Source organism: Aythya fuligula, chromosome 2 (assembly GCF_009819795.1).
Source record: "Aythya fuligula isolate bAytFul2 chromosome 2, bAytFul2.pri, whole genome shotgun sequence".
Lineage (NCBI taxonomy): Eukaryota > Metazoa > Chordata > Aves > Anseriformes > Anatidae > Aythya > Aythya fuligula.
The window spans coordinates 899561-909779 of NC_045560.1; the positions used below are offsets into that span (position 1 = coordinate 899561).

The 10219-nt window shown below is 58.4% G+C and overlaps 1 protein-coding gene across 1 annotated transcript in view; it reads left to right on the forward strand.

Moving 5' to 3' along the window:
- Window positions 1-6581: 6581 nt before the first annotated feature.
- The window catches only part of LOC116486791, a 35071-nt gene continuing 31433 nt past the window's right edge, over window positions 6582-10219 (forward strand). Inside the window, exons 1-6 of the mRNA XM_032183270.1 lie at window positions 6582-7109; window positions 7252-7378; window positions 7521-7634; window positions 8041-8151; window positions 8263-8382; window positions 8741-9450. Of these exons, the coding sequence (XP_032039161.1) occupies window positions 6582-7109; window positions 7252-7378; window positions 7521-7634; window positions 8041-8151; window positions 8263-8382; window positions 8741-9450 (1710 nt within the window). The remainder of the gene's footprint in view (window positions 7110-7251; window positions 7379-7520; window positions 7635-8040; window positions 8152-8262; window positions 8383-8740; window positions 9451-10219) is intronic.

Here is a 10219-nt window from a genome sequence, read left to right on the forward strand (position 1 = left end):
TATGAATTACACTTGCACAACTGTATCAATTCAAGACCTTCCACTTCTGAACGCTTGACTTTTCAACTTTTTAGCTACCGTTTCTGGAATATTTTAAGAATTGGAAGACAAATACTGCTGCCTACTCATCCTGTATGCCCGAGCAGCTGTGGCAGTGATTTGCAGTTACCTGCTCTTTGGTTTTGTCTCCAGAGCAGAAGAGAGAGGTGTGTTTGGACAGAGGGTTATGCAGGCTTTTGCTAGAAAACAGTATCACGGAGTGTTTGCTTCTAGCTCTAGGGCCCAAAATGTTGCTCTTTGAGAAAGAAAAAGGCACTATTTTTCGTGTAAATTAATGAAAATGAGTCATGCTACAAAAAAGGGCAGAGAGAAAGTACAGGGCTTGGAGACTGGAAACGAATAGCCTGACACGAAGCCATCCTCAGCACTGGTCTTCCTGCGACTTACCGTTCCTACGTTGGGAATTAAAGTAGGTTAGGCAATACCTTTGTAACTGGGGATTTGGGGGAGGTGTCAGAACGTGGAAATGGTGGTTATTGTTTCCCCGTGTTCCCTGTGCAGACTGTCCTGTTCCCAACATCTATATCCGGCCGAGGGAAGTGCCACGTGTCAAGGAGCAGCGGGATTCTGAGGAAAAGAGAAATTCCTGCAGGTCTCAGCACAGGTGTGTGATGGCCTCAGACAAGCCAAAAATTAAACCAGCAGCATACTAAGCACGGGCTCCTAGGATCAGAGGGAGGGGGGTTCTAATGCGTCCCTGCTTTTTGTTCCCAAACTTGTTCTGTTTGTACAGACTACTCACAATAAATAAGGTTTTGTTCTTTGGAAGTTTATATTAGATCACATCAGGTAAAGTTTGAAATCTTTTTGTTCCAGGCTGTGGTGCTGCTGGGATCAGGCTCAGAGCTCAGGAAATACGGAGCTGTTTGGATCGTGTTCAGGAGGATCCCAGGACTCCACGTCCAAGTTTCAGTCAAGGGGGTAACATCTGAGAGCCATCGCAATTCGGGAGCAGGTCAGGCAAATCGAACAACAGGAAGCAGAAGAGGTAACAGCCCTCCTGGGAGAGGAGAGCCTGACGAATTCCAAGAGATCCTTCTTTACCAGGAAACCCAGACGGGAGAGAGGCTGTGTGTGTGCGCAGCATGTCAGAAAACCTCTAAACTGAAAACAGGGCTGTTAAAACAAAAGCAGATTCACACCAGAAGGAATCAGGTATGGTCATACGTACGCACAGACTGCAGGAAAAGCTTTGGTCGCCTCGCAGATCTGATCTGACACCAGGAAACTCAGACAGGAGAGAGGCCTTACAAGTGGACAGCGAGTAAAAAAAGTTTTACAGAGAAACCCAGGCACACAAATCACTTGCAAACTCACAACATGGACCTGTAACTACTGTGCCCAAAGCTTCCCTGGGATGGATTTTCCATCGTTAGCAAATAACCCACCAGAGGTGATGGTTCTAGTCATGAATCGATTACAGGGGAAGGTTTAGGATGGGGCAGTTTTGTTAAACCGAATCAAACCCAAGCATGGCAGGGTTGGTGCCAGCCAAAGAGGCATTGATTAGGAGCTGGTTTTAATTGGTGGCTAGATGATTCATGTCTGGGAGGGGGAGTTCCACACAGCAGCATTGACTGTACCAAAAGCATTATTAAAGGAACATTCGGATGCACAAAGCAGCCTGTGCTAGAAAATGGCTGTGCTTAAGCAGAACATTTAGGCAGAACAATTTAAGCAGAAAATTTAAGCAGAAAATTGCTGGGGGTTTTCATGTTCGAGAAGACCAAGATACGATCTGAACAGGATTGTCTGCAGAGTTGTGAGCAGAAAATGGAGCTTCTGGGAGCTTGGGAGCTCAGGCTGAAGTGAAGGGTTGGGTTTGGTGTAACACACACAGAAAAAAAAAAAATAAAAATAAAAACAAAAACACTGATGGGACAGTAATGGTGACAGTGAAGGCGCTGTTGCATGGAAATAACCAGAATCAGTTGTTTCAAAAATTTATTCACAGTGCAGGAGATGCCAGTTTTGGAGATTCTGGCAAGGCACACAGGTATGTTCTTCATGTAAGTGTGAAGCACAGGTGAAAAACTCTTCCCTGGAAGCCAAAAAGAGGCAGTGGCTTCAGCTGGAGAGAGGATTAGCAGACGGGAAAGGAGTCCTGTGGAGACGGGGTTTGCACATCACACATCTCCCTGCAGGCTGGTGATGCTCAGCGTTTTTCCTTATTCCAGCTGAGGGCAAGGATCAAAAAGGTAGAGCTGCCTCCTGTGCAAAGCTCGTGTTCTGCACTGAGGCCGTGAATGAAGTTCTGTCCTTGGTTTCCCTCGAGGAACAGCAGACCAGGAAACAACTGGGGCTGGGATGGAGCTTGGTAAATCCTGAAGGAGATTAAGGGAGTACTCATGGCCCCGAGGGATCCCTGCCCATCCCCAAAGCAGGAGCAGCTTCCAGAAAACTCTTTTATCACTCACTTCTCCTTATTTTCTTCTTAAAATTTACCCTGGGGACAGCATTTCTTTTATCCTTCTCCCACGCAACGTGATGCCTTAGTAGCTGCCGGCGTGCTGGATGCTCCTGAATGGGGATTCTTTGCAGCGAGGCAGCTCCTGTGAAGCACCATTTTAGCAGAACTCCTTCCTTCTGCGAAACAAAGAGCACCTGGAACAGCAGGGCTGAATTTGGCACGTCACACTCCTACGGCTGCTTGTTCAGGAGCTGCTGAACGTAAATCCTCCGTGTTAAGACCTTCCTAGCCCTGTGCTGCAAGCGTGGGGCTGAGGAGCAGCCGTCCCAGGGGAAGACCAGGCACAGATGGTCGCTTACATTGGAGATTTTTGTGTGTTGGAGTAAAAATAATCACCTTGTTTCGAGGTTTAAGTGGAGACATTAAAAGGAGTTAGAGGTGGAAAGCCACGCAGCCAGTGGGGTGATCCGAAATAGTGACGGTGTGTAAAATCTCGCTTGCCCAAAATGCTGAGTTTTACAACATTCCCAAACACGTTCATCTTTGCTTAATAAAACTGGATGTCTCCCACGTGAGAAGCATCAGAAAATTAGCTCCCTGGGTTAGCAGTGGGCACAGTGAGGGTGAACACGAGTAGCTGGAGGAGTTAATTGCTGCAAAAAGTCTTCATGGCCTTACCTGAAGAACAAAAGTTTAGAACCAGGGGAAATTCAGAGCCAGGTGGACGTCGTGTTGGAATGACTTGATTGTGTCCTGATAAAGGAGAGGCAGAAGCAGCAGGAAGTGGGAGTCTTTGTGTCTCTGGTTTTGTGAAAACCTTTGTGGAAGCTTTCTTTCCTCTGCAAGCAGAAGGGCTTCGAGGCGGGTGGATTATACCTAACGTCCCTTCCTCCCACCTGAAATTTGGAGCACGTGCAAGGAGAAACAGCTTCTTCCAGGTGCCTTCTGAGTGTCACTGCAATGCTGTGGTGAGGTGCTCTCTGCTTAGGGTATAAAAAGTGCAGAGATGTTAATGCAAGGACTCAGCTTTAAAAAAAATATAACTTCTATTGGGTTTGTTCCCAGTGTTTCCAGTGCTGCTGGCTCCACTGATGCTGGTAAGAATCTTGCCTTGATTGAGACCAGGCTTATGCCTGTAATGATTAAGTTGTGTGCTAGAATTGCTCAACATGTTGCTGTTAACTATTTTTGAAGTTTATAATAATTTCTGATATTATTTCTGATATCATTTCTGACGATGTATTTAAGCATTGTGGTTTCAATCTCTGTAGACAAAAGACACTGAAAACATTAAAGATTTTTGCCCAATGCAAAAGGACTCGAAACGTTTTTAATTAAGTTCACGGTAGAGCAAAGCAGGACCCTGTTTTCAAGATGTTTGGCACCGGTGTGCTGTGATGCCCTTCTGCAGGTGCACTTTTACTGGACTGTGCATCTCTTCGGGTGTCTTGTGTGACCATGCAGCAACGTCTCGCTTAGCACCATAGATAAATAATTTGCATAATGAATGTGCTCCTTAAATTAAAAGGAAACAAAAAGCAGCATAAGGTAAGCATCAAAAGGCAGTGACATAAGCAAGAATTCCAGTCCAAAACTTAGACTAAAGAAGAGTGGAACAAACTTGAATGAAGTGGGGTGGAAATATGGGAATCCTCTAGTGTGGTAACTGCTAGGAGCACGGGAAGGTGATGGTGGGAAGCCAGCAGAGGGGACGCAGAAACTGTAAAAAGACTCAGGTAAGAAATGGCCAAAAACGTGAATGGGAATCATGAGATTCTCTGAATTCCTCTCCGGGAGGTTTTGTTTTAATTCTCCAGTTGTGGAGTTTGACCTGCTGCGGAACAAACTGCCCCGATTCTCATAGCAGGGAGAGCAGGAGTGCTTCATAGACAGTGTTACTGGATAGGAAACCTCAGCTGAGAATCTGTGCTCGCCTTGAGAAATAAGGTTCGTGGGGAAATAGAAGTGACTGGGTAAACTGTCGGGTTTGTGCAGCCAGAAGGAAAAAAAAAAAAAAAAACAGGTCTTTAACAAGTTGGGTATTCTTTAAGGAGAATTTCCAACTCATTCTCATTATTATTATTATTATTTATTTATTTATTTATTTATTAAAAGTCAGCCTGAAAATGTAAAGCTTGCCACGCTAAGTAACACCCAGCGCCTTGTCAGGAGTAGCGGTGACAGAAACACACTCACAAATAAATCATTTTTCGTTTTAAACTCTCTGAATTTCTCCTGAACAGTAGGAACAAGGGCAGCTCTGGGGGCTGCTGGAGCACATCTGGGACCAGAGGGACCCTGAGGGGGCCTCCAGCCCCAATTGGGCTGGGATTCTGTGACAAGAAGCTGAACCAGAGCCCGGCACGCTGGGTGCACCAACCCACGCTCCCGTTGGCCACCCTCTCCATGAAGAAATCCCCTCTGGTCCCCCTAGTCCCCCTCCTTGTCCCCTCCTGTTCCCCTTGTCCCTCCTTGTCCCCTCTGGTCCCCCTTGCTCCCCTCCTTGTCCCTCTCCTTGTCCCCCTTGTCCTCCTGGTCCCCCTTGTCCCTCCCTTGTCCCACTTGTCCCTTCTGATCCCGAGTGTCCCCTCTGGTCCCCCTTGTCCCTCCCTTGTCCCACTTGTCCCTTCTGATCCCGAGTGTCCCCTCCTGTCCCCCTTGTCCCCCTCCTTGTCCCCTCCAATTCCCTTGTCCCTCCTTGTCCCCTCTGGTCCCCATAGTCTCTCTCCTTGTCCCCCTTGTCCTCCTTATCCCCCTTGTCCCCCCCTTGTCCCACTTGTCCCTTCTGATCCCCAGTGTCCCCTTCATCCCCCTCCTTGTCCCCCTTGTCCCCCCCCTTGTCCCCCTTGTCCCCTGCCCCCCTTCCACCCCCATCCCGCACAGGGAAGCCCCACGGAGCGCCCCGGGCCAGCCGCGTCCCATGGGGGGGGGGGCGAAAGAAGGAGCCTCTCCCGGTCCCGCTCCCGGTCCCACTCCTCCCGGTGCCTCTCCCGGTGCCTCTCCCGGTGCCATTCCCGTTCCCGGTGCCGGTGCCGGGCCGGTAGGCGGCAGTGCTCCTCGCTCCTCGCTCGCTCTCCCCCCGCCCGCGCCCGCCAAGCACCGGCGAGGCGGATGCAATTCCCCGGCTGCCCCTGGCTCCTCGGCGGGGCGGCGGGGCCCGGCCCGCAGCGCTCAGCCACCGACAGCGGCCCCGGCACCGGCCCCGGGAACTGCCCCGGGAACGGCCCCGGGAACGGCCCCGGGAACGGCTCCGGGAACGGCTCCGGGAACGGCCCCGGGCCCGGCGGCAGCCAGCTCTCCCCGCCGCGGCCCGGCCCCAGCCAACGGGGCCCGGCCCAGCTCCGCGGGGCCATGGCCGAGTGGGCGCCCGCCCAGGTAAGAACGGGCCCGGTTCGGCCCTGCCCGGCTCGGTTCGGGGCTCCCCCGATCAGCCCGGCCCCGGTCCCGAGCCCCGGCCCCGGCCCGGAGGCGGAGCCGCCCCGCCCGCGCTGCTGGGGCGCTCCCCGACGGGGCCCCGCTCCGGTCCCGCTCCGGTCCCGCTCCGGTTCCGCTCCGGTCCCGCTCCGGTCCCGCTTCTCCGGCTCGGGGGTCCCTGGAAAAGGCGCTGGGGACAAGGAGCGGAGCCCCCAGACCCCCCCCAAATGGACCCGAGTGGCCCCGTGGCCCCCCCTGGATGTCCCCGTGTCCCCCCTGGGTGTCCCCGTGTCCCCCCTGGGTGTCCCCGTGTCCCCCTGGGTGTCCCCATCTCCCCCCCGGGATGCCCCCGTGCCCCCGGGATGTCCCCATCTCCCTCCTGGATGTCCCCATCTTCCCCCCCAGGATGTCCCCCTGCAGCCCTGTCCGGGATGCCCACGTTCCTCTCGGATGCCCCCATGTCCCCACGATGTCCCCATGTCCCCACGATGCCCCCGTTGTCCCCACGATGCCCCCATGTCCCCAGGATGCTCCACCAGGGGCTCCAGCCCTGGGATGTCCCCGTGCCCTGCTGACCCCCGATGCTCTGGTGGCCCCACTGCTCCCTGCCCACCCTGCTCCTTCCTCCACCCAGACACGACCAGAAAATCCCCCAAAAAAAAGGACCAGGGGGCAGGAGGGACCCTGCGCCCTCCCGATGGCACAGCTGGGGATGACGGACGGGGACCTGGGCACGGCACGGGGGTACCCGCGGGGTCCGGGAGGTGGTGGTGGGGGCAGCACCCGGCGTGCCCCCTCCCCAGCCTCCCCCTTCGCCGTGCAGGTGCAGGAGTGGAACGTGGAGCCCCCCCACCTGATGCCGCTGCAGCCGCCGCTGCTGCCCGAGCGGGCGCACGTGCGGGAGGCGCAGCTGCACTCCGCCGAGGCCTCGCTCTGGACCGTGGTGGCCACGGTGCAGGCGATGGAGAGGAAGATCGACCTGCTGGCCACCCGCCTGCTCAGCCTGGAGGGCCGCTCCGGCACGGCCGAGAAAAAGCTCCTGGACTGCGAGAAAACCGCCATGGAGTTCGGCAACCAGCTGGAGAGCAAGTGGGCCGTGCTGGGCACCCTCATCCAGGAGTACGGGCTGCTGCAGCGGCGCCTGGAGAACGTGGAGAACCTGCTGAAGAACAGGAACTTCTGGGTGCTGCGCCTGCCCCCCGGCCCCCGGGGAGAGGTGCCCAAGGTGGGCAGGGCCGGGGTGGGCATGAAGGGGGCTCGGGAGCCCTTTGGGGGCTGTCTGTGGGGGTTGCACGAGTCCCCGTGGCCGGGATGTCGGAGGGATGGGGACAGGCGCCGCTGAGCTGCCCGCGGACCTGTCCCTGCAGGTGCCGGTGACGTTTGTTGACATTGCCGTCTACTTCTCGGCGGAGGAGTGGAAGAATTTGGAGGAGTGGCAGAAGGAGCTGTACAATAACCTGGTGAAGGAGAACTACGAGTCTTTGATCTCCCTGGGTAAACAGCCCTTTTTGCCCTTTTTGCCCTTTTTGCCCTTTTCCCGGCGGCCGGGGGCGTTCGGCGCCGCCTCTCCCCGGCCCCACGACGGGGAGATCTCGGCCGCCGCTGCGACCCCGCGCTGTCTCCCCCTCTTGAGCAGACGCAGCCCTGGCCAGGAGCGACCCACAGCCCCGGCTGGAGCGCGGGGAGGTGCCCTGCGTCCCCGAGCAGAGGGACCTGGAGCCCCGGGAGCTGCCGGCGGACGCCTGCGCGGGTGAGGCATCGGCTCGGGCAGCTCCTCCTGACGGGCTCTGCTCCGGCCCCGCTCCCTCCCTCTTGCATTTAGGGCGCACGTCCCCAGCGTCCCGTCCCTAAGGGCTGTGTGACTGTCACCTGTCCATATAGGCTGTGCCATGGTCACCCATCCCTGTGGGATATCCCATAGCCACCCATCCCCAGGGAACATCCCATGGCCACCCATCCCCATAGGATGTCCCGTGGCCACCCGTCCCCAGGGAATGTCCTATGGCCACCCATCCTACAGCTCCTATAGGGGTGTTTGAGGCCCTGTCACCGCTATGGGACCCCCACCCCATGGCCATTCCCAGCGCCCCGGCAAGGAACGGGGCTGCACGGGGTGGCTGCAGCCCGGCACCAGCCAAGTCTCTCCTTGCGAACAGAGCCGCTGATCTCCACCTCCGACATCCTGTCCCGGATCAAGCAGGAGGTGGCGTTCGTGGGGGAGCAGCAGTTCGGGGAGGACCGGGGGATGCCCGCGGACCCCTGTGCAGGTGAGGCCGGCAGCACCCATGGGATGCGCCAGCCGGGCGCTCAGTGCCGGCTTTTTGGAGCGTTTTCCTCCCTGTCCCACCCTGAGGCCCCCTCCCCTCTCTTCCCCGCAGGTGCGGACGCCCTGATCACGGCGCACGACTTCTTGTCGTGGATCAAGCAGGAGGAAGAGCCGTGCGTCAGGGAGCCCTGGGAGCTGCCGGAGAGGGAAATCCTGACCGGTCCCGGCCCCGGTGAGCGATGCCTGAGCCTGAACTGGGGGGGGAGAGTTCTCAGCCCAGCAGGAGCTGTGCGGGTCCTGCTCTTCCCCACGGCTGCTGCAGGTCCTGTCCATGCTGGTGCAGCTCAGGAACAGCCCTGGGGGAGACCCCAACCGGGTGCCAGGGGTGGCAGAGCCCCTGCTCCCACTGATTTCAGTCGTTGCAGCCATTCCTATGCCCTGGCCATGCTTAAAAAATGCGTTAGGGTCGGGCAGGGAGGCACCAGGGACATCATCCCCACAGCTTTGGGCTGGTTGTGGGTGCTGCCCCCCAACTCGGGGCCATCCCCAGTCCCCGGCAGCTGCTGACCATGGCCTTTTTCCCCCTTTAGCCAGCGAGGGGCTGATGGTGAAGACGGAGGAGCGGTGTCCCCGCGCCGAGCCCCCAGAGGAGGTGCTGCCGGGTGCCTCGACGGAGCTGCTCTTCCCAGGCTCGGGCTTCGGGAGCCCCGAGGGACAGGCAGCGGTGGCCGGGGGGGCCCTGCCCGCACAGCACAGACTGGGCAAAACCCTGGGTGCGGAACCGGGGCCGGGGGCTGAGCCGGGGGGGGTCCCGGCAGCGGCGGCACCCTCGGAGGAGCGTCCTCACGGCTGCGCCGAGTGCGGGAAGAGCTTCAGCGGCAAGAAGAGCCTGCGGATCCACCAGCGGAGCCACGCGGCCGAGCGCCCCTACCCCTGCGCCGAGTGCGGCAAGAGCTTCAACTGCCACTCGGGGCTGGTGCGGCACCAGATGATCCACCGCGGCGAGCGGCCCTACAAGTGCGCCGAGTGCGGCAAGTGCTACAGCCGCAAGGAGCACCTGCAGAACCACCAGCGGCTGCACACGGGCGAGCGGCCCTTCGTCTGCGCCGCCTGCGGCAAGAGCTTCATCCGCAAGCAGAACCTGCTCAAGCACCAGCGCATCCACACGGGCGAGCGGCCCTACCAGTGCCCGGCTTGCGGCCGCAGCTTCCGCTACAAGGAGTCCCTCAAGGACCACCAGCGCGTGCACGGGGCCGAAGCCGGACCCCCGCCGCTGCCCCCCCCCGGGTTGCCCCCCGGGGATTAGGGGACGCCCCGCTGCGGACTGATGCCCCCTTCCCCAGGACGTTTTTTTTTTTTTTGGGGGGGGGAGAGGGGCCACGCGCCGGCCACGGAGCTTTGTACCAAATCCGGGCGCCCGGCCGGGGGGGCGCAGGCAGTGGTGCCACCTGCCCCGCATGTGGGGAGGGGGGTCTCTGCCCCCCACCCCCCACCCAGCCCCACCACGGAGGGACGCTCGTCACCCCCCTGCCGCTCGCCCCCGCCAGACAATCTGGGGATGATGGACGGGAGCTGCTGCCTGCCATGCCCCCCCCACGCTGCCCCCCGCCGCCGTCCTCGCCTGCTGCTCTGCCCCCCCCCTCCCCTCCAAGCCCCCGCTGCTTATTTTTACTCCCCGCGCCGTCCCGCTCTGTACAGTGCTTGGGGTGTCGTTTTTTTTGTATGGACGATGCAACGCGGAATAAAGTCGTGCTGGGCTGCAGCGCCTTCGCCACAGCCCCGCGGGGTCCCCCCCAAAGTCCCTGTCCCCCACGGAGCCCCCCCCAGGAGGGTGGCAGCATCACCTCCGGAGCCAGAGGCAGGGCCAGGCTGCTCCTGTGGCCATTTGGGTCCCCCAGGGCCAGCAGCAGCCCCAGCCCAGCAGGGACTCCCTGCCTTGTAAAGCTGTTTCTAGCAATTCTCACCAAATTCCAGCATTTATCGTTTTTCTTGCGTTCTCACCGCGCTCCTGGGCACCAGTTCGCAGCGAAGCCTCCCCTGGGAATCGAGCCCTGGGCTTCACACAGAGA